At 44.6% G+C, this 27,788-nt stretch overlaps 1 protein-coding gene across 1 annotated transcript in view; it reads left to right on the top strand.

Annotated features, from left to right (window-relative positions):
• The window catches only part of RHOJ (ras homolog family member J), a 62,981-nt gene extending 35,932 nt beyond the window's left edge, over window positions 1-27,049 (top strand). The window contains exons 2-5 of the mRNA XM_040601197.1: window positions 10,183-10,241; window positions 15,676-15,840; window positions 17,166-17,261; window positions 18,443-27,049. Of these exons, the coding sequence (XP_040457131.1) occupies window positions 10,183-10,241; window positions 15,676-15,840; window positions 17,166-17,261; window positions 18,443-18,589 (467 nt within the window). The 3' untranslated portion in view covers window positions 18,590-27,049. The remainder of the gene's footprint in view (window positions 1-10,182; window positions 10,242-15,675; window positions 15,841-17,165; window positions 17,262-18,442) is intronic.
• Window positions 27,050-27,788: the final 739 nt, after the last annotated feature.

Here is a 27,788-nt window from a genome sequence, read left to right as displayed (position 1 = left end):
GAGAGGAGCCAGGCAAATGGTCAAAGGCTCCCTTTATTCTCACTTGATCTCCTTGGAGTAAAACTCACACTCCTTGCTCTGCTCACTATGATCTCAGCATCACTGTTAGGAGACTGCTAATACGTTCTTCACAATTAGGTTTCAGTAAACAGTTAATTTAAAGAGTCAGTTAAAATAAAATGAAAATGCCATAGTACCTGGTCTTTTGTAGGTCGGGACAGCACATCTAGTTAAAATACTAATAAGATTACTCCAATTATCAGTTACTCTTTAATAATCTCAAAGATCTACCACCTTTGCTCTTGATTCAAGTCATAAACCCAGTACCAGAAAACAGACATTCCTAGATACTGTGCTATGGTGATGGAAGCCTCAAAAATATTGAGTAGAGCTAAAAATATAGAAAATTATCTACATGCTGCCTTTCATTTTTTGCATGGGCTTACACAACAGTCACAGCCAAAGTTTTGTTCTTTCATTCATCTCAATACCACAGACAATCACATGGTCTCAGGAAGGGCACTTTGCTGTCACTCAGGATTAAGAAGATATCTAATATTCTTAATTATTTAGGAAAAAACATAATATTTTTAATAATATGTTCAGGTTCTATCTATTTATATTACTTAATGCTACATTTTTTCCTCTGTGTAGCATTTGAATGGATTTAGTGCTATTACTTTCACTAGAGATTAAAAAGACCCTCAGTTAGATTATCATTGAAAGACACATATCAGAGTCTATTTGCCCTGCAAATATAGCGCATTTACCTAGGCAGTTGTTATTAGCTTCTAACTGAGGAGCAGAACTGCCTTCCATGGGGACAGCTGCTGGTGCGCGGGGAGCCGAAATCCTCAGGAAGCACCTCCCAGCCTGCTGCAGTGCACAGCCCTCTATTTAAGACAGAATGAAATCTAACAAAATGCTCTCTTAAGCACAATGCCAATTGTTCTTCAATTCCCCAAGTGCTATAATCACGTTAGCCTTTTCCATCTAGCACAGCTTTGCACAATGTTGAGGTCCCAAGAGCTCCCTCAGGACTGTATTACTGGAGAAACTGGGCACAGCCTTTCTTGCAGAGACCCCAAGGTTTCTTCGACTCTGCTATCAGCAAAGTTGAATTTGCTCAAGGATTGATTAGCACAGCAATAACTCACTGAGATGCCGGGTAAATCCTCCAGTGCTGATTTTACAAACAATGAGGTCAATGATTGCGATAAATCAACTTCATTCATGCTGTCTATAAGTAAGTAATGTCCTAAACTGGGAAGAAGCTGGCTCGTGTTAGTGTTGCTTGTTCTGAAAGCTTTGGGAATTTCCATGCTCTGTCATCTGTTTCTGGACCAGATTCATTCTGCTCAGTCTTCCTAATTGACCTCCACTGCTTTTGTGTTCTTTGTCATGTAAGCTGGCCAGTGCTGAAGTCTGACTTCTCAACACATTTTGAAAGACTAACAGCATTTCGTATCATCTGCATGTGTCTCTGCATAGCAACTAGCCAGCAGTGGAGGGCTGCAGCCTTTTTCCTCTCAAGATGCTAAAAAGCACATAGTGCAGGTCATGAATCTTCCTGTAGGATGACAATGTCTAGATGAATCTATTCCTGTTGCAGAATGGGACAACAGAGCTGTTGTTCGGTGTCAGCCTGCTTCCTCAGCGCAGTGGTAACGCGACTCAGGGTTGGGCATTTTCCCACCAGTTCCACTGGGATCCTCAAACCTGTATGGGTGAGGCAGAGGGGAGGGATCACCCCTTGCCACACACAAGAAATAGGAGTCCAAAGTGAAGAGCAATCACTAGAGGCAGTGGCGGGATGTCTGGAAAGGAAACATTGGGAACTGTTTATATATCACTTCTCTGATGCTTCCAGAAGTACTGAAACATCCTGCCGAAAAAGCTTGTCTCTGCATAGTCAATCCCAGACTTCCAAAAGTCTTCAACATTGACTTCCATGCCATGAGAGCGTTGCAGGAGTGTGACTGTTTGCCTGGCCTTTCTTGAGATGCCTTCAAGTGGGCATTTGCGTTACAGTCTCCAGATTTTCCATACAACCACAGAGTTAAAAAGAAATAAAGAAGCTTACAAACACAAAAGCCAAGAATGACTTGACTTTGGCCTGAAGGAAAGCGTGAAGTACTGCCAGACTCATTAAATAACGGGAATAATCAACCAACGTGAGCTTTAGATCAGCCATTGAGGGATGACAGGTAGAAATAGGAAAGCCATGTTACCTCTGGCTAGATTGATAATGAAACCATTGCTAGACCACACCGGCTGGTCATAGCGACTGCTTGAAAAGAATTTGGAAAAGAGCTACAAGAATGATATAAGAACAAGATGCCTTGTAGGAAGACACTAGATGAGCTATTTAGAGCAGAATAAATGATGCTATGAATCCTATCTGGCTTTAAAATCACTAAATGCCTGTGGCCTAAAGACAAAGCAACGAATTCCTCACCACCTCATTAGACCAAGAGCTACACTGAGTGAAATCAGCTGAATCCCAGCCCCAGAGGCCTCTCGGTGCTCCCACCACAGGGACCAGACTGGAAATGTTTTTCAGATATTGTAAATATCAGATGGGCAAGAGTATTTGCTCAGCAGGACATTGATCTCAGCCATTGATGAGGTGACAGAAAAGGTGAGGCTTACTCAGAGACCTTCTATTGATGCATACTGACTCTCCGGGGCCTGTGCAAACTAGTGGTAGGTGAATACAGGAGCAGTTAAAGGCATATTTAGTACAATTTACATCTAAAGCGCAGTACTTAGGCCAATTACAGGGCAAAATAGCATGCTTTGGATTTTCCTTTCAGAAAGAATGTAGTTAAGCTGCAGGATAAGTCTGAGGCAGAGAATCACTTCGGCTGTCATCAGAGTTTGCCATGAAGGAGGAGATGGGGGAACACGCCATGAGCAACGTGTGACTCCACTTCCTGGAGATGACCCTTCCATGTGGAAGTGACGAATGGCCCAGGCTTGAGTCATGGGGCACTGGGTGAGCCAAGGGTCCTGTGTAACACCAGCTCTTGTCGCCCAGGCTGTGCTGGACACACGGTGTTGTAGCAGTGCGTTCAGTCAAAGCAAAATCTTCCCGAGTATTTCCAAGGAGGAACGCTGCTAGGACAGCCTTCTAGCTCAAGTGGTAAATAGCCATTAGAGCTCAGCCAAGCTGATTGTCATTCCTGGCCTGAAAGATGGGGACATGTCATTAAGGTCTTGCTTACTCTTTTCTTGACTGGCTTCCTCTGGTGGCTGCCAGACCGTAGCATCCCCAGGGCTTTCATCTGCAGATTTCCTGAGTCTTCCCAGCTTCAGCTGTAGCAGCGTAACTTCTGAAGATTGGTCCACAGCAGCTAAAATAAGTTCCCCAGGCACTGACACAACCAAAATCAAAGCAGCATGTGAGAAATTAATTTCTGGCAGCCCTATCCGTATTTTCTTCACCTGGATCAGCCAAAGAAAGATATTTCTGAACACAAATATGACCCAAAATAAGATTCAGAAATGCACCTGAAGCACTTAGCAGGTGCTACAGAAATGCACTGCCCACCTTTACTTTGTTCTCCTGATGAATATTCAAAGCTGCTGTTTCTTAAAGCCTGGGATATGTAGCTTCAGTTCGGTTAGATGCCCGACCATTATGGGAACCAAAGGAAATGAGAGATCCAAATGTCTTTGAGGCATGTTTGAGTTTCAGTCCCTAGTTGAAATGCAACAGGGATCCTCACATTCCAGCTACAGAGACCCCTTTTTAGGAGCTCTGCAGTACAAAAAGAAGACCATTTATAAACAAGATTTTTAAAATCATTCTTCAAACTAACTCCTACAAAAACACTCCTGTCCTGTCTGGGGTAAGCCCCAGAGAGCAGAAGACATCTGTGAAGGGGAGGGAGATTCCCAGTTCATTACAAAATCTTTCATGAAACTATATTCAGGAAGGAAGGAAAATATTACCCAGCAAGCAAACATTGTCAGTATCCCCAGGGATATCAGCTGCTTGAGAACACACTGCAGTCAGTATATTGATCGCTTCACAAAAATCACTCTGAAAGTGCCAGAGGAAGGAATGGAGGTCCCTGAGACACCTCTGCATTTGCTGCAGTCTACAGATAATGCATTTGCTTTTAAAGCTACAGTCTGGACTTGAATCATGCCTTGCAAAGATGATTGTCAGAGAGAGAGTCCAACTTCCCAGGGAAATCATTGACTGGAGCCCCCTTCTAAGCAGTTCAACTTACACCTCAAATCTGTGCTGAGGAAAGCACAAAAAACCCCATCATAACTGCAGGTGGTTTCTGTTCTTTATATAATTAACTTGACAGTAATTCCGGTAAAGAACACAGAAGAAACTGGGAATGAATGGTTCTGGCATTGCTGAAAATGTTCTGATTTTCTGATTGTATAGGCTGGTGTTGCAGCAGATTCAGGGCATACTCACAGGGAAGAGGGTGTATCATCTTCTCCTTTTACTGTGAGGGTGAGGAGGACACTCAGTTCTCACCTCCCTGGGAGCTGCTCTAGTCCTCCAAGATGACCTGTGGCTCCAGTCCCTGCCACTGAGCATGAAGCGGTTCACCCACTATTTTGCCAATAAGATCTATGTTACTTTGTGAATTCAGGTCCTTGATTAGGATGCCCCAAGCCAAAGCAAACTATTTCATTCTACAACTGAAAATTTTGTTCAACCAGAAACTGGAAAAATAAATACATTTGTGTATTGTGTATACATAAAAGATGTGTTTGTATATGTGTGTGCATATGTATTTTAAAGACAAAAACATGTCTCAGTTCATTTCTCACTGCTATCCTCCCTCCTTAGTATCTGATCTGTAGTAAAACATTGATCAGACCCAGTTACCGTTTCACGTAGAGCTTCACCTGCCAAATATGCAGGAGCCAAGAAGTTTGGTGTGAAGTAGCACTGTGAAACTGGGCACAAGCTGAAGCCAAGAGTTTAGAACAGTACTGCTCCTCCTGGAGTGAGGCCTGCATGAACAAGCACCTTTGAAAGTGAAAGGAGATCTATGAGGCACACGTTTCATTTCCATCTAGAAATGAAAATATTGGTCAAGTGTCTACCCATCACTTAAAGCAGTAAGAACCCAAATCTTCCATCTAAACTCTACTGCAGCTGACCAAAACCTGTTCTTTTGTCCATTTTCTGATTTTACCCACCTTCCTATTTGGAAAAGAAACAGACTTGGGCACTTTTTCTGCCAGCAGATCACCCGGAATTGCTGTTGTTCTTATCTTATACTGGTGGCCATTAGACTGTGTTAAGTAGCATGCATCTAGGACACATAATCATGATGAACAGACAAAAGCACAAACTTAATACTCAGAGCTTGCTGGCAAGGGCAGAAGGTGGCCCTTGTGAAAGTGTGAGGTTTGACACAGACTAATTTGTCCAAAAAAATGAGAAAGCTTTTCCATCCAGGCAGGTGCTACCACCCCTACTTGCTGTCAGGCTCTTGGCATCAGTCTTCAAAGCAGCTGAACCTTAATTTGTTGGCAGGAAGGCACTAGAATAAATAGATGACTTCTCCCATGTGGTATCACGTTAGACATAGCCTAAGCTATTGTGTACATTCTGGCTAGTGATTTCAAAGTCATTTGTTTCTGCAAGCACTTCTTCACAGGCACTGAAAAATTCCCCATGGTGTGTATGTCCGCTCTCCGGTACCACAGCTAAGCGTGTCTGAGCTATTGCATCCTAGTTCGGTGTCAGACTAGAGACGCATGTTGCTTTGCACTATTAATCAAACACAAGAAATTCTGGGAGGGCAGCAGCCAGTTTGTGTCCCCTTTCTGTTAGCGCAGACCATGAACATCACTGTTGTGTGGCTGAAGGGCTCTTCCAGGGGTACGTTTCAGTCCCACAAGGTTGCCAGGGCTTTGCTGCGAGCAAATAAAACACAGCAAGGGAAGGTTTTGGCAAAGACTGGCCATTGACAGGTGGATCTGGGGCAATCTGGGCAACAAGAACATCAACAAAAACTGTTGTATTGACCCCAGGAACAGGAAGTAACCTCTTATTTAAAAACAGAGCTCCCAGCTCAGACCAGTTCATGGTCCACACACCAGACCCAGCCCACACAATAACTCCACTTAGCACCTTGCCTTTTTACTGTGGTCTTCAAGCGGGACAACATGTTTCAAGAGCTCTGTGTTGAGCCTCATTACCAGGCACAAGGACTGTGACAAAGCCCTGATGGTGATCTAAGATCCTTACTCAAACTAGCAATACCCAACTGATTTATAATCTAGCTAACATTTTAAAAGCGATGCTGTTTTATACATCGTGCACTTGGTTAAAACCACCAGTGAAAGGGAGAAAACATCTGCCCTGTTGCATCGTCTGATGCAGCTCTGACTGGAGCTAAAGGAGAACCAGGACTGTGCAAGTATTCAGCCACATTTTATTGCCGCCCCCACTGCACTTGGTGTTAAAGGCCATGCCATTTCAGTGCTTCATCAATCTATCAATATAGCCACTAAACGGCAAGGAGAGTTCGCATTTATCTTGTTATCCAAGACTGCTCAGAAAGCTGAGTTCACAAGCCAGTAAAGGAACCTACATTGCCCCAGTGACTGGGAGGGAATTCCATGTTGGCTTCCCATAGCCTCGGCCACTGAGAGAACAGGAAAAGATAGTAGCAGGGTAAGTAAAAGTAAACCAAGATAAAGCCAAAAGTAAGGCCTACAAATCTAGCAGAGCAATCTTAGCTCATAAAAACCTACCAAGCGGACATGTTGAACAGCTCTTTGCCTGATGGAGGCAGACTGATACACCCTTAGTATAAAAATACCATGATGTTTTCATAGGCAAAACCCATTTATTTTGACATCTGTTTTGCCTGCATGAAAGCGTGGTGGAAATTTCAGCACCAATGTATTAATCTAGACACGGCTGTTTCAAAAGCCAGTGATTATTTGCGTTGTCAGTGTGAGACATCTGGTCCCCACTGCATGCAAAGCCAGGAATCCAGAGACAGCAGTTTGCCGGTTGCTGAAGTTTAGCCAAGAAAACAGTTTTGCTGGGATGGTAGCTGTAAACTTAGAGAGGTGATGTGCACAGGAAGGATAGCTTCTGATGATGAGACAGATTAGAATATTTGACAAGAAGAAAAGCAAATTAAAGGTTGATGGGGAAAAGAAAAAGTCAAAGTGGAAGAAAAGAGAAAAGAAAAAAGAGAAAAAGGAAAAATATTTGAGTGGCACCGCCCAGAAAGTCACAGCAGAACCTGTAACAGGTAGGATGCTATAAGTATTAAAATGTAACGTGCAAGCTGGGTAGAGTCAGGGTGTATTTTTCCAAAAGCCCTTGCATTTCTTAGCCCTTGTGTATGTAAAGAGTAATGGTGGAACACCACCAGCCTCTTTATACCCCCTCAGTATTTCCCAGGGATCACCAAGAAGCCAAACTGAATTGTAGAAACTATCACCAACTATTCAATGTGTGGCTTCACAGACCTATTGCAAAATACCCGCCGTGACTTCATGGACTCCAGAGCACAGACAACAGTTTAGGAGCAGCTGCAGCGTATCCTTCTGGCAGAGCGTAGTGTACTGCAGACGGGCTGGACCTCTACCCCAACAGCTTATCTCCAAACCATATTAACTACTGGAACAAGGCAGCAATTTGTGTCTGCACCAGGGCTTTTTGCCAGACTAGCTCTGTCAGGTGCCACCAAGAGATGGGCCAGCAAAATTTCACAGCAGCCCAAGGCTGGACAGGGAAAATCTTAGTGCAACTTGTAAGTTTTTTAAACACTGAAGACCTGAGCTGATCTTTGTAAGCAGGACCCAGCTCAGTTTGCCTGCACTCAGAGTTAGCCAGCACGACACGTAAAAGCTGGATAACTATGCCAGTACAGATGTATGGCAAATGTCTCTTCAGATTCATCAGACACATTAGATCACCTGCACCTCCATGCACCCCATGGCCACACAGCTGTCCTACGAGCAACCCGCTTTGGAGGTGCTCTGCAGATCCTATACAAGTTCAGTCAAGGACTGACAGTGTGACTGATGTTCACGTGCAGCCCTAAACACCACCTTGGCCGGCTGAGCACCATGTGGCTAACATACCGCAGCTGGAAAATTGCCTTCAGCTGAAGGGCGCATCTTCCCACAGTTGGTCCTTGAGCAAAGTAAAATCAGCGGAACAGGTCTGGCTCCTGCACTTCTTGGCACAAGGACAGATTGAAGGCTGGCCAAGGCTGTAACTGGAAAAAAGCCCCACACCTCCCAGCTGCTTCTGGTAAGCTGTGCAGGACCACCTGTGGCCCCCACTGCTTCTGAGAAGGGAGCTAAGAAAAGCAAGTGTCTTGTCAGCAGACTTACACAGCTCATACTTCTACTGGGACATTTTGAGACTCCCTGCACCACAAAAAGTTAAAAAGCAGGGTTCTGGGAAAGTTTAATTGAAATTGTTTTATTCAAGTCAGGTTGAAGGAAGGGGATGGGTCATCTGGACTGTCTCCTGCCTGTGTTGGTACCCATCTGCCCACCTCGGTACCCCTTCCCTGGGGTCTCCCACCCATGGACATTCATGTTCAACATGTTCAACATAGTTCAACAGCTAGCCCCATCTGGAGTTCCCCGGGATGCTGCACTATGTACCAGCCACCTTCTGAACTGAGGAGTGGGAGGATGGCTCTTGGCCCCTTTCCCATCTCCCCTTTCCCCTGTACATCACAAGGCAGCCCCAGCAGCAGGTGAACGCAGCCTGTTCTGCTCTCATCAGCAATTCTGGTCCTCGCTGAGCCTTTGTACTTTCAGGGTGTCAGTTTTGTTCTGTATAGATGCTAGCAAAATCACCGTGTCACTTTGCAAGCAAGTAAAGCTGCTGAATAATCAGTCTGTCCAACCACGCTGACAGAGACTTCAAGTCTAAGAGATTTCAAACAGGACATTGCTCCCCAGTGCAGGAGCTATTAACTTCTATAAACTGCTAGATGTTTTTCTCCTGCAAAAGTATTATCACTTTTAAAAAAAATCAGCAAGAACCTGTATGACGTTTTCAAGCCTCTTCTTTGCCAAAAGTAACTATTAATCTTGCCCAGCCCTCATTAATTGCAAGTTGTGATCAGCCGATGGGCACCAGTCTTAGCCCCCCCTACCCCAGCCATAGCTCTATGTTCATTCCATCTGTTTGCCCTTGTGCTTAAAAAAAGTAATAGTCCACAGGCTGCAAGAATACGATTATTTTGAGTAATCTTCCCGATGAATGTTTGAAGTCTTCCTGTTGACTAATGGGTAGAACTGGATTCCCCCCGCCTTTCTTTCCAGTTGAATAGTAATGACTTAAGCAGATTAACTGGTTAACTAAATGTCATTAACACAGATCGTACCCTTTATACGAAATAACACTGATTACAGGGACCAGCTAATAATGGGGTTCATCCAAAGGCAATGAGAAAACATCTTCATCAATGTTGATGGGCTCAAAATGAAGTTCAAACTGAATTCTACTAAAGCGGTAAACATTCTGAGTGTAATCAATGAACTAAGCCATGTTTTCCTCCATTTGCAACAGAATCTGTTCAACATCTTTGCAAATACTAGTACTCCTCTCATTCCCTGTCCTTTGAAACGTCAACCACAGAGCTGCACATATTAAGCACTGTCACTTGACCTGCAGTTGCATGATACAGGACAGGACACGTTGCCCAAAAGGCAGTGTGCCTCCACTGAGACCCACCAAACACCAGCCACTGCTGAATGCTTCATCATTTCACAGCCTGGAAGAAATAAAATAATTTAAAAAAAAAGCTCTCAATGATCCATGACAAACCTACCCCAATGCTCATGGTGAGGAAGCAGGAATTCTGTGCTTTCAAGTCCTAGCACATCATGGGGTTCAGCTGGTGGCTGCAGAGACAGAAGCAAATGTCCACCGATCTCTGGATCCATGATAGCAGCAGTGTGTGCACTTCATCACTCTTGGCTGTCTATAAAAAAATAAGAGCTTGGCATAAAGGACTTGCTTTTGTTGTGACCTTAGGTTGCCTTCAGTTTCAGTTGAATAGATGGCTTGGTTTAGGATGCACATTTTAAGACACGTGTTAACGTGTCTAGCACAAAGGTCTATTGGCATTTTAGGATTAAAACACACAAAAAAAAATGAGGCCACTGGCTTGTGCATAAACAGCATCTCTTGTTTCTCTCTTCCAGTAACTGTGACTGTGGGAGGACAACAACACTTGCTGGGACTTTATGACACTGCAGGGCAGGTAACTTACTGCAAAACATCTATAATTTTCCTTTCCCATGGTTGGTTTGTTACTACCGTATACTGGGGTTTGTTGTTTGTGCTGTTCGCGGGGGATTTTTAACAAATATTAACAATCTGTTGTGAGTTGTAATAGTTGAACTACTGACCTTCTCCTTTTTTTCTCTACACAGAGATTTAATTCTGGTTCAGAAATAAAACAAACACAAATGCACTCATCCCTAGGGCTGAATTTTGTCTAAGCAAAAAACTAAAGCCTGATCAGGATATTCAGCCTCCCATATACATACCTCCTACTGCAAATATAACATTTTCTGTAAAGTCAGTGTTTTCTTAATTTACCACATGGTGGCATTGAAGACACAGAGAATTCCTGTTTCCAGGATGAGAAAACTAATACAGTACAGCACCAGCCTACTAGTCACCATCTATTGGCTTTTTAAATGGTAACCCAGACAGACTGGCATCCACCCCAGCATCCTTCTCCTAGAAGAAGGGTGTCCATTACAGGAGAGTCTGTACCCCATGCTTACTTACATACAGAATGCTTTTACTGTTTCCACTGTCCACGGTCTGATACAACGGGCTTGCACTAAAAGTTTGCAGAAGAGTTCTGGTCTGTGGTCTGGTTTCACCACCTGGGGAGGAGGAGAAAGCTTTTCTCATTGCCTTGCTCTGCCAGCAGAAGGGCAGAACAGGGTACAGGGAGCAACACATTTTCACATTGAAATTCCCCTCTCCTACCTTTAAATGCCAGCAACTGACAGAATAAAGGATCAAAATCTGTACAGAAACCTTGCAGAAAATCACCTGCTGAGAGGGGAAGGAGCAGGTTTCATGTTCCTTCCCAGTCTGGGAAGGTTGGAACCCACATCCACCAGCTCCCCCGGTCACAGCTGGCACTGGAGGCAGCAGGAGAGGAAAGCAGGTTTGGGACCCTGCTTCACTCTCTAAGACCTAACAGTCCTGGGTGCAGGGCTTTGCTTTCAGGAGCACTCCATGGCTGTGCTTTCTTTGGCCGTGACTGATTGCTATGAAATGCAAAAACAATGCAGGAGACCCTTCTGTCTGCAGAAGGCCATTTATTACAGAATATACCTTACAGCACTATGCAGCGAGGTCAAAAACCTCATCAGGACAGACTGTCACTTCCAAAAAAACCTGCACTCAGCAGGACTGGGGCTTTTATGCTTTGAGTTTCACCTTTTTTCATTTTATTCCTATCACAGGTTTGTTGGCAGCAACGGTCACTTCATAGCTAGCTCAGTGGCACTAACATTTCATCCATCATTTCTATCCATACGGTGCAAACAGATGATCCAACAGCCAGTCCCAAAATAAGACCCAAGTCCTTGTTCCATGTTCAACGTATGTTCAGTCTTCCATTCTGTGCTCACAAGCACAGAGCCTGGAGTACATCTGTCCTGATCCAGCAGCACCGGGAGCCTAGGCGAGTGAGACTGGAGTTAGATTCAGTATCAGTCAGATTTTACCCAGCGCCTTAATATTTCTACTTGTTTTGTAGGGCTGCCACCTGCCACCCATTTCCTCAGCAACACATCCTCTTATTTGTCCTCCTGAGCCAGAAGGAACACAAATCTGTCTCTTTGACAAACTTCACCCCTCCATCCATTCCTCTACAGTCACTTTGCCATCTCCTGCTTCAAACTAGCCAGTGCACCACCTGCTTCCAAGCACCGTTTTGAACTTGTCAGTCTCATCTCCCTTTCAGACCTTGGTCCAGAGGACGTGGCCATCCAGTCAAAACTTAGAGTGTGAATCACTTCTGGATGACTAGATTGTATCTCCATGGAGGCTGAAAGGATGATGCTTCCCACATGCTCAAGCTATAACGGCAGATCATCTGGGTTGTTTCCTCCCTCCCTCTCCTTGTGTTGTGTGGCTTCCCAAAGGCGTTGGTGTGAAGTCATCGCTAAAAATAACGCTTGACATTACGATGCTATAAAACATACGCTAATGAAATAACAATTGGAAAATGTACTCCTGCAGCAGGACCCTCTGTCAGCCTAAAGGGAGAGCTGGCAGGGACCCCAGATCTGGGGTATCTGTTTTTTTGCATCCCTGGCACAAACAGTCCTAGGAGGAAAAAAACAGGGGTCTTTTTTCCTCAGGCTGGACTCAGGTGTGGAGGGCTTTAAGAGGCTGACATGGCAGGGAACGTATGTGAGATCAGCATGGCAGCGACATAAAAAAAGCGAGTTTTGCTGTACTTTCTGGGCCTGAACACTGCAAGGCTGATGGCAGCGCAGCTCAGGCAGGTCACAGGCAGGTAACACATCCAGACCAGGTCTGTGCTGGCATTTCCATGCCAAACCAGTGGCCAAGCAATGTATTCGGGAAGCCTTGCACTCCCTAAATAACAGGCAGCAAAATTCAAGCACAAGCTAGGGAAACTAGTGATTAGCTATGGCCCAAGGCCATGAGAACTCATGTCCCCTCCCGAACACCACTCTCAATAGCTGCAGCACCTCTAGATATGCCCCATACCCATGCACATGTCCAGTCTCTTTTTTACAGTATTTATCTGCTTGACTTCGACTATCTCTGAATGAGAAATGATCCCGATGCACCACGTCCCATAACAGTGCACTGCAAGGTTTTATAGCCTTCTCCTGGACAGCAGGTATGAACCCAGACAGCGTCCTTGTCTGATAGGGTTTGGAGGCTCCTGCCAGCCTGCACACACTGGCATATACAGAAGCCCAGATCAACCCTTACCCATGACATTTGTGCTTGTGCTTCAACACGTCCATGCACGCTCCCATGTGCCCTGACAGGAGACCAGACCTCTGCTATGTGATGTGTGGCTGCTCTTCCTTACGGTTTATATAATGCTCTGCTCTGCTAACTCAAATCAGAAACACTCCTCCCGAAAAAGGATTTTCTAGGGATTCCAAAGGAACAAGCAAAATAAAATGAAATGCACACTCCTGTAGCTGTCACAGCCAAGCAGAACGCTTGTGGGTTTTAGTTTGTAATTTTAATGGTACAGTAAGTTCCAGCCCCTCTAAATATGCACATCTGGAATATTGAAACTGGTTGTATTTAGCCAATTTTTTTCCCCAAAAAATCCTAAATCACAATTCCTCGAGGGCTTGCTGCCACCACGTGGCTGTTCTAGGCGGCTGATTTGCAGCAATTAAATGAAAACCACAGAAAAGGCCTTTGCCAAGCACTTAGCATCAGCCCGTGTTGACGGTGACATAAACATACTTAACCTCAGATTTTATGTTCTGGTTTAAAATAATGTCGCATAATCAGGCCAGTCCTTCCTAACCCAGAGCATCCATATCAAACTCACCTGTCTCTATAATGTAATTGCTCTGTTGATCCCATCACCTTGGCATCCACTTTGTCTTTATTAACCCATCTGCTGGGAGCTCGGTGTCATCCCCAGAGCCTTGTACAAATCTCCTCCCACCGACTGTGCTTCTTCATGGCCTGTATCACTGATGTTCCCACAAATATCTCTGAGGGGCTTATTTCTGCCATTCTCTCGACACGGAGACTTCACTCTCTTGGGGGCTGAGACATCCAAACACCTCCCCTTGTCTTGTAAATCCTTCTTCAGATCAATATTTCTCACATCACTGGAAAGACATAGGTCAGTTGACAAATACTCTGGCTTTGCCCCAAATACTGTGGCTGTGGGGCTGGAGGTGGGAACTGGGAATTTACTCTTCTTGATGAAGTGGGCTTGGGACAAGGAACAGTCAGTTAGACAAACAAAACATTTTGTTTGTGATTTAGGATGTTTCTTTAAACTTCTTTTTAATGAGACAGAGCTAAATTTGGCCTCATACTTTCTTTCAGAATAAATAATTAAGGGTTTTGTTTAGAAAAGGTTGGAGCAGATTGGTTTTGCACAATCCATTAGTATTTTTCAGAAACTAGTGTCTATTCAGTAGTAGTCTGGGTCATCTTATCACTACTTACTCAGTGAACAAAAGACTTCAGAAAGATTTATCAGCCTCGACTCCTAATTAAGCCCTCTCATTTGTTGACCCAACAAAAGCAAGACAGAAGCAAGGCTGAATTAAGACACCATCTAATCCGGGCACACAGTGGTACAGTATTGCATTATATTCACCTGCAGGACAGACAGCAGCTTGCATTGCTCCTGCCCCCAAGGTGCATTTTGCCCTACCTCAAATAGGTAGTTCTGAAGTCTGAGCAACAGCACCTGGATAATTTTTTTTCTCCTTTTCATTGAGTTATTAATTTTTTCACTATCTGAAAAGCAAAACTGCAACAATTGACTTTTTATACCATTATAACCAAAAGTGACCATACTGCAGAGATTTGAGGCTTGCCTAGAATGCAGAAACAATAAAGTAAAGACCTAGGTCTCAGTCAGGCTTGACATGTATTATCATTTTCTACACTCCAACTTTGTGTTCCTTTCTCCTTTTTTAATTCTGGACCCTCAAAGAAAGCCTTTAGAACAGGTGTATCCCCTGTAAAAGCATCTGTTTCATTGCACTGACATTTTCGAACAGATTTCATTGAAAAGCACCCACCAGACACAGCTACATACGCTCTCACTGTCAGAAAGAGCCAGTCTGTCCCTTTCACACGGCTTGAAAAACCTCTGCTCACTCTCAGCATCTGAAGGCTGAAAACAGACCTAAATTCTTCCTTGAAACTCAGCTATCAAAGCCAGCTCACGACATAACACAGCTGCGCTTTGAGCTGTTTGAAAATTCACCCTCTTCACAACTAGCCCATAGAGAAAATGTTTTTCCTTCCCCAGCCCAGGGCCTGTGGGAACACTGTATCATCCCCCGTGATTTACCTGGCCCCTGCAGGCCAGATTTGATCTGTTTTGTTCTTACGATGAGTGTTTTCTGCTGACTGACACATCGCTGCATGCCACCCATGACTGCGATAGCACCAAATAGCCCACAGACCCTATTTGTTGCATACGGTCATGTCTATAATGCCCAAGGGGGGGGGGGGGGGGGGGGGATGGGGATAGAAAGCCCATGCTATTAACAGCAAAGCCCCTAGAGATGTGTGTCATCAGCAAACACCAGCTAGGAGTGACAGTCAGATACTTCCCAGGATGGTACCACATTGCCAGAGGGCTGAGGCCGGTACACACAGCCTCAAGATCAATTTGTGCTGTTCCACCAGGGACAGCCGCTGTTCAGCGTTACCCTCTGCACCAGCAGCACTACAGATAATGCACACACAAACAAAACACGTAAATGTGTTAGCTCTTTTGGGTAAAGGTGCTGACGAAACGGCACCTCTAGCCCACAAAGGGTGATTCCCCCCTCAGCACCTGCCCAGAGGTTACAAGTGCGCTGAGCATGGAGGGACAGTGCTGAGCAGCTAATCGGGAGCCGAGGTGATGGCCCCACCTGCAGCTATGCCCACCCCATAACACGCTTGCCGTTTCCCCCTGGCAGGAGGACTACAACCAGCTGAGACCCCTGTCCTACCCCAACACGGACGTGTTCTTGATCTGCTTCTCAGTGGTGAACCCCGCGTCGTACCACAACGTCCAGGAGGAGTGGGTGCCCGAGCTGAAGGTCTGCATGCCCAACGTGCCTTACGTCCTCATAGGAACACAGGTAAAGCTTCTCTGGGGTACTGCCAGCCATTGTGGGGGTCTTCAGAGCAAGGGGGCTCCCACTCCGTCCCAGGGGTGGCAGGGGGCTGAGCTCTTGTGGAAAGGTTTCCTATTTAACTTATGTGAAATGTAGCCAGACTTTCCCATTAGAGGAAAACTCAGGGACTGGGAATGGAAATCGACATGCAGATGTCCCCTCATGCTAATCACAACTGGCAAAACTCATCCCATCTTTTTATTCAATTCTATATTAATAGAATATTAATATAGATTTGTGGCAACAAGGCATAAATACCTACAGGGGAAAAAAGATTTCTGACAGGCCTTTAGTGAGGGGAAAAAACTCTGTCAAAGCCTGTGGTCAGAAGCAGAAGCTAAACTTCAAACTAATTTTTAAGAATAAGAACAATTAACCCAATTACTTACACAGTGACATGGGAAGGAAATAGCCTTCCTTTGTGCTTTTACATCAACATTGCAATTAGTGACTCACTGTCCTGCTTGTGTTATAGTGGATGTTAGACTAAACAATCAAACCACTTTATTTTGGCCTTAAAATCCATGATCCTGTCAATCAAATAAAAATGCCTTAAGTGTGGGTTTGCTTCCAAGAGATGGAGTGGCTACAGACTGTGAGAAGTAGCGATAATACTGTCTGGAAAATGTCTGAACACTGGGCAGTAACCTAAGGCAAGTTAGAGAAACAAATTCTTGTCAAAACCAAAATTTTCATGCCATATGGAAGTCCAGTTGTCTGAACACTGGCTTTGTTTTCCACAATAGAATAATATAAATCACCCATTTTAGAACAAAATGATTACCTTCTGGATCACACATTCTGAAAAACGGGTGGGTTTGAAATGCCGGGATGCTTCACTTTGATGTTTTCCATGGAAATAAAGGAATTTGTTCCAAGTCAGTCAGACTGGGCTGCATCTACCTGGCCTGTTGGGTGTTTTTCAGGTGATGCAGTGCAGGCTCGCAGCAGCCCCCCCTTCCAGCGGGGCTCAGGCTTCCACTGACACTTTCCAAGATGCACTGTGAGAGCCATTGAGAACTGCATCTTTACTGCACCACAGCTACCTGAGCTGTGGCCCGGTAACCTGCCAATGAGAACTAATTCCTGTTAAACAGAGAAACAAAACAACAAAAACAACAAGAAAAAGGCAAATACATACGCAATTAATTTCTGAAGTACCGTCTGAGGCGAGGAGGACAAATGCCCTTATGCAAGGACATGACTGTGGGTTTGTAAAGCTATGAATATCCATCTCAAGAATTACAGCAAGGCAGTACTGAGCACAGGGCTTGTGTATTTTCTACTAGATTGATCTCCGGGATGATCCCAAAACTTTGGCTCGGCTGCTTTACATGAAGGAGAAACCACTCACCTACGAGCATGGAGTGAAGCTAGCAAAGGAGGTAATAGCTTTTTCTGAGGTCCCATGAAGTCGATTGATCACAGCTTTGCTTTGGGGTTGTTTCAGTCCAGGTGAGCTCCTCCGGGGCATGTTGATTGATCCCAGCCAGAGATTCCAGCCTCTGTTCAGAGGGGCTGGAACCAGATACAGATTGTGAGTCCTGAGGCTGCTGTTCTGCTGCGTTACCCAACCGAGCTCTAAGCAGCACAGCAAGGTACGCCAGGCAGCCCATAGTAAATGGGCAGGAAAACAATTTTACTGCCTAATTTAGCTAAGTCAAGTGTTTCTTGTTCAGGCTTCTGCCAGCAGGTGCATGTGGTAAACCTCTTTCTGCAGTTGCCTCCTGCCAAACCCATCCCTATCCCTTACGAAAGCACAGATGACTTGATTCTCACTTACCCATTGCACTTCAAGCAGCAGAGAAGGAGCTCCCAAGGTTTCTATGCTATTGCACCTTTCTCCCGAGAAGGTAGGGGGATAAAAGCCCTCCTCAGCTCCTGAAATGCAGCCATCTGGACCCCAGCTTTTTCCACCTTATATGCTGCAGGTGTTGTTATAAGCCCTGACCCTCAAAGGCCAGCGAGAACATCCATTAGCAGAATAAGCTGAATAAGCCACAAGGTTGCTGAATGAGCTGAGGCTGCTTTCCCAGACTACTGTGTGGGTTTGTGTCATACCAGCACCCCCACGAGATGATGCTTCCCAGTTCCCAGAAACCAGCTGGAAGCCCTCCCCAAGGTAGCAGCTCCCTGTCGTTGCAGGAGGCAGGACACGAGAGTGACAGGTCAGAGCAGAAGAGCCAAGCTCAGCTAACAACCCAGCACGTCCTTGAAAGCCCCCCCAGCTGCACAGATAGCAAGCTCCTGGTCCAGCACTCAAACATGGATGCAACCTCCCTCTTTCTGGAGGGCCACGCAGGGAACTTCTGCTCCTCCCCATTGACCCCTGTGATGAGATACCATGTTGATGTTCATCCCTGCCCTCTCATTTGCAATGACCACCTGAGCTGGTCCCTTAATCCCATAGGCAGCCAGGTACGAAACAGAGCAATGATCTGACCCCCTTTCTAAAGCCCTGGGCTTCCCTCTGTGGCAGGACATGTATGCACATCGAAGATACTGTGGCAGGGTTCCTCTGTCTCTCCCAACAGCAGGTACTCACATTTTCTGCCTTCTCTTTCAGATCGGAGCACAGTGCTATCTGGAGTGCTCAGCCCTCACGCAGAAAGGCCTTAAGACTGTCTTCGATGAGGCAATCCTGACCATTTTCCACCCCAAGAAGAAGAAGAAGCGTTGTGCAAAGTGCCACAGCTGCTGCACCCTTGTGTGAAGTCACTTGGAAAGAAAAGCGAGACAAGTTCCATGAAACCAAGCAGGTTAGAAAGGCAATGAAGGTCACATGCAACTGAAATGGGGAACATGACCAGAAAGGGGTCCTTCTTACCCAAATATAGGAGCCCTCCGTTCTGTGAAACCTCCAAGCTGTATCACACTAGGCCAACCGGTGTCTATGTGCTTTCCTAACCCTCCAGAGTTGTGTGCAGCCCGTCCCCACCACTGCAGACTGCACCGAGCCAACAGAAACCAGGACGCCTGCTCATTCTTGACTCTTCACCTTAGGAATAAGGTGAAGGCAGCGTGGAAAAACAAAGAACTAAAGGTGGTAGAAGAAACAAGAGAAACTCTATTTGTGGCCTTAAGCAGTAATTGATCAAAATTAGGAATTTTCAGTACTTAGGAATTGAATCTGAATTGACTGAAAGCACATGGAGACCTGTAGAAATCTAATATGTAAGATATACACTATAGGTAGGATGTACTTTTAAATTACTTTTCCTCTATAAGACTCGCTAGTTCAGGATGTACTTTAGTTTGTTCAAACCACATGGAAGCAAAGGTGGAATGATTCCAGTTTGTTTTCACTTAATGGTGAAATTTCACAGTTTCAGAATGTTGCTATACCCAAGCTATCAAGATGGATCAACATTTACCTCCAGACTTAAGGAATGTTCTTACAACAAAAAAATGCAAATAACTGTATTTTTACAAGGCAATGTTCAGGCTGAGCCATGTTTCCATAAGCTGGGAAAGGAAGAAGAGTTGTAGCATTAATACAAAGAAGTTCTGCTACCAAAGAATATTGCCCTAGACATGAAATAGCCACGTGGAACAATCTCCCATCCAAACTGAGAACATGAACGAGACACATTGCCATGGCAACTGAAAACTTACCTTATAGATCAGCTGGATTTCTACGTCTCACCCAGCAGACAAAAATAGCAAAAAAAAAAACCAAAGGTTGCACTGACTTCAGCTGCCTGAAGATGATCTAGCTGCCTTAAGATTATTTTTTTTTAAATGGAGTATCTCATGTAAAAAAACTCATCAAAGTGGAGCTGTAAACATTGATTTATTGTAGCCTCCCTCCCATTCATTACGTCTTTGCTCCCATTTTTCCAGCTTCATTGCTGTGAGCGCTGTTTAAGTTGCAGCGTGGCTGCACTCCTCAGGAAGGAACTTTCATACAAGTCACAGATGATGGGCTGCAGCCGGCAGTGCGGAGATGGGATGTCCAGCCCTCAAGGGAAGGGAAGGGAAGAGAAGCTGCCTGTTAGCTCGCTCTGTGTTGAAGAAAGTGTGTGCCTTTCCACTAGAGCCTCTCCAGGGAGCCTCTGCTTTTGCACATCACAGCAACACAGGCGCCCAGAGATGAACTCGCAGGGCGCCTTGCTCCTTGCATTTGCCTTCGGGTACGCTGGCGATGCCATGAGACTACCTTGGTATGGATTTCATTCCTCAAGCAGAACATCAAGTGCCAGCAAATACAGATTTGAAGACTTCTGATGTAACTCCTCACAAAAGCAGTGCCTGCAGTTGGCATTTCCCGAAGCGCTGGGAGTAAGGAAGTAACAGCAGGGCACCCTCCCAGCCCAGGGGCATGTGCCCTGTGTCCCCCCACACCCCTGCCAGGGGGCTGCCAGCCCACTCCTCTCCAGAAGCCTGGCATGCAACCAGGAAGACCCATAATTAGTGGTGAATTACAGAGCCAATAGTACCCAGAGCAAGCGACGACTTCAGCAGGGCTATAGGAACGGCAGCCTTGGCACAGAGAAGGGAACAAGCACGACGCAGTGCCCAAACCTGCAGTCACTGAGGCTTCAGGATCTGAGCTCCTCCTTCAGCACAAATTCAATTTACCATGGACACCTACAGAAACCAGCTCTGAAACCCCAAAACTTTTCCAGGTAGAAATCAACCATTCCCTCTGAAAAAGCCATCGAATTTGAGGCAAACACTTTGTTGCTGTTACCCACCCAGCTCTCACTCACCAGCCCTGCCCAGCTGCACGCAAGCATGGATGAAAGCAAAGCTGTGCTAAATCAAGAAGACAAAAGAAAGATTTCCTCACTGCTGCCATTCTTTGTGCATGTTTTATATTTGGGTTTATGAAGTCCCAGACCTTTGCTTCAAATGGACTGGCTGATACAGCACAGCTCGGAGCGAGGAGAGCGCTGAAGCCCGGTGAAGGAGTTCACGTCATGGCATAGAGGCTGCGTTGCCGTTCCCAGGCAGAGCAGTATTTGCACAGCTGGGACACTGGCAATCAGCTGAACTAGCAAGTATAAAGAGATAGTAGGGGAGTATGAGGAAAACTAGGAATCGATTAAATAAATAAATATTTGGGTAACGTTCGTTGGCTTACAACATGACTAGACGTCCACTGAAACCACGTAAGAAAAGCTTTCAACGGATTTCAGAGAAAATTAGAGCTTCCCCGTGCTGCTATTTACTTCAGTGGAAATAAAATAGGATGATTACATTGGTTTAGCTCATGCAGGTTGCTGTAGGCCGTTAGCCTACATACAAGCCTCTGGTTAAAGTAAGTGAAGTCTGTTTCAGCTGAAGCGCAATGCAAACACTCAGGTTGGAGCTGCCAGATATTCTTGGAGCTTCACAAAATACAGAGGAAATAGAAATCCAGACTGACAGCTGAGCTTATCATAAAATAATGAGCACACTGGAAAAGGGCAATATAGCATTCCCAGCATGCACCAGGGAAAGCCACAAATAATCAAATGCTATTTTTGCATGCCACCAAGTATCGGGATGTCTATTAATACTAATGGGATGGTATAGGATAGGCATATAAAATCAAAAATCAAATAGGAAGTCATAGCAATAACATAACTGCAGTGGTCTGAGGAAAATTCACTAAATACATACGGTGATGTAGAAGCTAAAATGCTAGACTCGACAAATTAAACTGCAACACCCTGCACAAATCATTGCATAGCAGTGAAGGCAGATAGGAAAGAATTAATATGCATACAAAAAATGTTAAGACCAACCAGGGTTCTCTTTGCACTTACAAAACCAAGCACATCAAGTTTGTGAGGCAGTAAAATTTCAAGTTTTTCAAGCTGATTCAAGGCCAGGTTGGACAGGGTTTTGAACAACCTCGTCTAGTGGAAGGTGTCCCTGCACATGGCAGGGGGGTTGGAACTAGGTGATCTTTACGGTCCCTTCCAACCCAAACTATTCAGTGATTCTATGATTGTGACCAAAATTTGGTATTATGGGGAAGGAGGCTGGTTACAATCCACTGAGAAACACCCTCCGCACTCCATTTATTTTCAATTTTCTCTTCCAACAAAAATAAGTGTTTTAAAAATAGCCATGGTTAATGCAGTGTTAGGTTATGTACACACACTTACCCATGCAATGTGGCACTTACTCAAGGATCTGCCCTGTTGCACTATTATTTTGGGGAGGCAGGAGTAGCACAGGCCACCAGGCTCTAGAAAGGGATTGCAGGCAGATGTAAGGAGACTTACTGACTATCTGGCAAGTCATACTTAATACCTGTTCTAAAAGCCAACAGATGGTGTGTGAACAGGCAGCAAAGCTCATTTTCAGAAATATCAAAGCACCAGACATAGTGCAAGCACTGGCATAAGGCAACAGATAGAAACTTCAAGTTATTTTCAAGCACCATTAGTAACAAGAAGAGAAAATCAATATATGATTGTCAGGTGAAAGGAGATGGGTATTCTCACTGTAGGATGAGCTAGAATTCGGCTCCCAATTTCACCTTCAAAGGAACACAGGAGAGTTATAAAGGCTATAAATCACCCCTGGAATCTATTTTAACAATGGCCTCTTAATGCAGCCGATGTCAAAACCTTTCCTGACAGACCTGCTTTTGCTAATAGTCTGTTACCATTTCAAAAGCACTCACAACTTACAAGAAATCTGCTAGATCCTGTAAAACCCATCTCCTTTGGCCTCTTCTGGAACCTTAATGTTCTACCAGGAGTTGTTTGTTAACCTGAAGTTGTAGTTTTAGGGTTCCCAAAGGGCTTTCATGCAAGCTCCTGCAAGGAGACACTAGTGACTTTAGGTATTGGAGAGATAGATCAAGACATTAGAAAGTTTTTATCACATTAGAACAACCTATTGATGCCTCTGCCCTTCACAGCACTGCTAAAACACAAGGCCAGGGGAGCTGGGACAATGCTGTGCTGTATCACCACTTCCAGCATAACCTAAAGGAGGTCCCATGAAGACTTCCACAGTTTGTCCTGTGCCTCCCAGAGCCCAGAAAACTTGGGGAGAATGCAGAAACAAGGCTTTAACCCCACACAGGTCCATCCAGGAGCGTTTGTTCAGCTGCGTGGAAGTCCCATGTGCTTCTGTCCTCCAGGAGTGGTGGGAAATGATTCTTAAGGTGGGAAACAACCTCCTGGTTGTGCTATGTGCCACACAGGCCCAGACCTTCTCTTTCTGCCCTGCAAATATCTACTGTTACAGTAGTATGTAGCTTATGAAGAACAACCAACTACGAGTTCTTGCCTTGCATTGCCTTGAATCAGGCATGATGTGAGTCTTTCCCTCCACTTCCACATGTGCTGGTCCTGACACAAATCTTGCTGATGGGAGCCATGGAATTCACGCCAAGTCCAGCGTGACAATCAAAACAATCATTTCGGCAGCTGTCATTGATATTTCTTACCTTCTTTCTCTTTCAAAGCACTGCTTCAGAACTAAATATAGTGCTGCATCTTAATATGCAATAAAGTTAGTCCATATAGTTGTATCAAGGGGGCTGATTTTGGCAGTCTTCCTCACACTGCTTCCTTCACAAGGGACTGTCTCCAACTTCCTCGTGTCTTATTCAATCCCAGCGATACTACTCATGTAAATGAGGGAGGCTGAATATGCCCATTGGTAACCAGTCCTTTTAGTTAACCTACAACAAAATCTCTTCTAGTTGCTCTAGTATTGGTGGCCTGTGTCCTCCAAAAAGCAATGATTTGCCATTCCCCACACACTGTATAAATCACCTGGTGCCTTTGTCACGCTCAGGACCATGATCTGTCTGGTATCTGCCATTACTAAGGAAGCATGGTAGAGAAGAACCAGGAAATTAGTCGGGAAAGGAGATGAGCCTTGGGCAGGCTGCTACACAGACCAAGTAGGACTCCCCCAGAAAAGTCACTGCAATGCAACTCTAGGCAAGTGCCTAAAAACCCACCCCAAGGGTGGGAAAATCACTGTAGCAAACTGAGAGCAACAGGGTACAAACATTTCACTACTAGCAGCTGTCAAGGACGCATGAGCTTCACTTCCCATTGACAGCTAGCTGTCAAGAGCCCATCCAAGATATTGTCCCAAGACTCCAGAAACTTACTTTGAGAACCCTTTACAGGAGCTTAGAAAAGTTGCAGAAGTTCTTGCAAACAATTTCTGTTGCTGTCTCTGCTCATCACACCCAACCTCTTGCACAGCAAGCAATACAGTGGCTAATTACAGCAATGATATATGTCTAGCAGATGTATTTTCACCATGTAAGCTGCCGTGTCCTTATGAAAATGTTCCTCTAATCCAGACATGAAAGATGCCCATTTGCTTACATAGCTTGCTTACAGTCCGTGACCTTTTCTGTAGCTTTTTTTCCCCCCCAGGTGGTACAGCAAATACCTCTTCATTCACCATACTGAAACTTCATCTGGATTAAAAATAAATTACAATGGCATCAATCTGTCTCAAGCCAGGCTTGTTTAAAAGCACATTTGTCTTCTCCAGCAAAACAATCAACATATGTTCATGTTGGCCCAGGGACCATTTGTTCAATAAACAGGTAGGTTGCAGGGATCAGGCTGCGCATGCCTTTCTCCCTGAGGAGGATTTGTAACATGTTTTATCCCGCATAAAAAAGAAAATCTGGAAACAACAGAACATTTCCTTGGTTCATAACTATAGGACTGGAGGAGCATCTGCTGTGACAGGAGGTGAGCATGGAGCGACCTACGTCAGATAACTTCTAGGTACATTTAAGTTCTACATAAAAAAGATGACAAATCTCTACTATAAATGTTTGTTTTCCTCTTAGTGAATAAAGACCTTCTGAAAGCAGGAAAAAGCCTCCCACTGATTTTGGTGGTGCCTTGTGATCTCAGCTGTCTTCACCTATCAAAACAAAACACAAAATAGAAAATCAAAAATTTGCATCAAAAAGTTGGGACAAAACCACTGATTTAGGAGTAATGAATGCAAAAGAACAGCATCTACGCTTCTACTTTGGAGGAGAGGTGCAAAATCAGGGGCCAGAGCCACAATTGGGCAGTTTGATCCTAAAACAGAAATTTCATTTTAAGATGTTAAGATGTCCATAAGTAGGATGAAAAATTTCTTCAAATCCTTTTTTCTTTGTCTCAGTTAAAGCTTTCAGAAACATGTGAACATCTGTTTTTCCTGGGCAGTTCCAGGAACCCCACCAGAATGGCAAAAAGAGTCAGAACCTTATTGTAAGAGGAAAATGAGCTCGCAAACACATATATCACGAGCAACAAGCAAAAATCATATGACTTGCTGTCAATGGTGAAAAATCTCTTAAACTTTGAAAAGAGTTTAAAAAAATAATTTTGAGCATGATCTCCACCCCTTTCCAGAATGTGCAGACTGTGGTGAAGTGTTTGGCTGCTGCTTCTAACTATAATTTTAGGATGGGATTTTCAAAGATGCTGTGTGTTGGCTTCAGTTCAGTTCTCATGAAGACAATGGAAAATTTCAACGAGGTTCACACATGACCGCAGTGGAAAGTGTTTCAGAGTCTGTACGTTTCCTCCTTTTCTGCCCTTTGTTGTGGCTGATCAAGCTTTGAGCACACAGATACACTGAGCAAGGTCCAAGGACCTTTTATACCTTTTGGCTGCTGGTTGTGGACTCTCAAAAGAAGTCAGGCATCTGGAGACTGCGCTGCTCTGATCTTTAGCTTGAGCTCTGGAGACTAGGTTTGTAATTCCTCATTTCAGCCACTACTGAGGCTGAAGTTGAAAATAATTACATTAACAGTGTAATATCCAAAACAAATGGCTATCATTACTGAGTTTGACACTGTACTCATGGATGCCACTCAATTTCCTCTCATCCCATTCGGGATGCCAGGTTTAATTTTGCATTTGGTTTTGCCAAAGATCCAATTGAGCCCTCCCGAAAATCAAATCTGGTGACTTTTTTACTTTGATTGGAGGTTAATGAATTCAGAGTAAACAGTTGTCACCAGTCTACAGTTTCCAGATCTTACAACACAACAATTATTTGTGCTGATAACACGTAGAAATTTTTGTCTGATACCTGTCAAAGTAGCTTGGGTGTAAGCCATATCCACAGCATGACTGTCACACCTCCTCTCCCAACACTTTTCCCCAAAATAGGCAGCTGCTCTAACTGCATTACAGAACTGGCAGGCAATGAACTGGCTTGTCAGTACGGGCTAAGCGAGCCCAAACTTTCCCCAGACTTGTAAATATTAATTCATTAATAAGCAATAACATAAAGCTATGTCAGAGGGGAAAGACACCGGTAAAGTCTTCTTCACTCCTGAGCAGATGTGACCTAAGGTAGTGAGCCCAGGCTGCCGGGTGGGACACGCTGCAGAGCGAGGCGCAGCGTGGTGTCCATGCTGCCCCAGCACGTACGGCGTGAGGGGAGCGGCAGGGGCTGGAGGTGCCTCGGTGGAGTCACACCAGCATACCTGGGGCTCAGCAGCACCTTGAGACTGGGAGGGCTTCAAAGAAAGCTGCAGAGAGGAGCAGGGAGGCGGAACTGAACTGTCCTCAAGTGCAAGGATAACTGAATCCAGTTTAGCCTGTTATGATGGTCAAACACCAGCATTTCACTGTAAAGAAATTATCTCCTTCCCTGAGAACACAAAGACAAGAACATTTCTTTTCTTTCTTTTGGTGTAGTATTTCAGTAATACTTAAAAGTAACAGCACAAGTTATTCTAACTGGGTTTGTGAAGCACAGGTAATGACCTCAGCACAAATCAGGACCTAACACATCATCAGTCAGTTCTTAGCAAGTTAAGAAAAAAAAAGTCATTCACTTTACTTGATGTGAGCAACTGAATTTTCCTCTCTTAAAGGTTGCTGTGTGCAATATTGCTGGAGTATAGGGCTGATAAAACCAAAGGATGAATACTAAAACATTGTCTGACTTTTGAGTGGTATATCTTTTTTCAAAGATTAACCAAAACTTCAGAATTCACAACAAAGCAATAAAACTTCAAACCAAGGAAATTCACTTTTCCAGCAATTATGTTTTGCATAGTTTAAAAATCATGTAGACAGTATTAGTTTCCTATTTACAGCACATGATTCTGTACTCTTTTGCTTATCCTCTCTTAAACATGTAATTATTGTATATTGTAACTGCACATTAATATCGTCTATTGTACATAGTTTATTTTAACAAAATAAATGTAATGCTAAGTATTTTGACAGCATCATTTTGAGAAAGTCTGGTGCTGTGCTTATTTTCCCAGATGCTAATTACATATACCTTGCAGGACATTCCAAGTAGGAAAACCACATACTAACATATAAGGCTGCTTTTGGATAGTTCTGGAACCACCTACACCTTACAGCGTCCCCTGCAGAGAGTCTAACAGGAGATGACACTGCAGAGGTTTGCTCACCTCGGGCATGTTCCTCTTGGGAAACGGCTGCTTAATCAAATCCTCTGCAGTCTGGACACTTGGGAAGTTGGAGATGTGGGACCTGTAGGGCTGGCTCCCTGCTGGCACTCAGCCTTCAGCTCACTCTGGTCCCAGGGTACCCCGCAGTGACTGGCCTGGAGGTATTTAGTCTCCCTTCCCCCACCAATATTAAGGTGTTGGTTGGTTGCTCTTTCAAATAGACTTTCTTTTTCATTATTTTAATAAGGGGTTTGGGCACTACTGTCTGTGGTCTCCACTGCAATATCACAGCATCATAAGAGGATTTTTTCCTCCCTTGAGTGAAGTGTTTGGGACATAACAGAGTGTGCAGTAGCCTAGCAGGCGCTGGAGCTCTCTTGGTAAAGCAGCTGGGAGAAGCGTTATCCTGAGTTCTAGGAGTTTTGAGGGGAATTTGTTACTCCCTGACAAACCTAACACATGGATAAAAAAACCTCCAGCAAACTCTTACTGATGGCAAGGAAGATGATGAGTTGCGTAACCTTGAGTCCAGCAGACAGGGCAAGGA

Source organism: Falco naumanni, chromosome 7 (assembly GCF_017639655.2).
Source record: "Falco naumanni isolate bFalNau1 chromosome 7, bFalNau1.pat, whole genome shotgun sequence".
Lineage (NCBI taxonomy): Eukaryota > Metazoa > Chordata > Aves > Falconiformes > Falconidae > Falco > Falco naumanni.
Note: the sequence above shows the minus strand (reverse complement) of the source record. Positions and strands in the feature narration are given on the sequence as shown.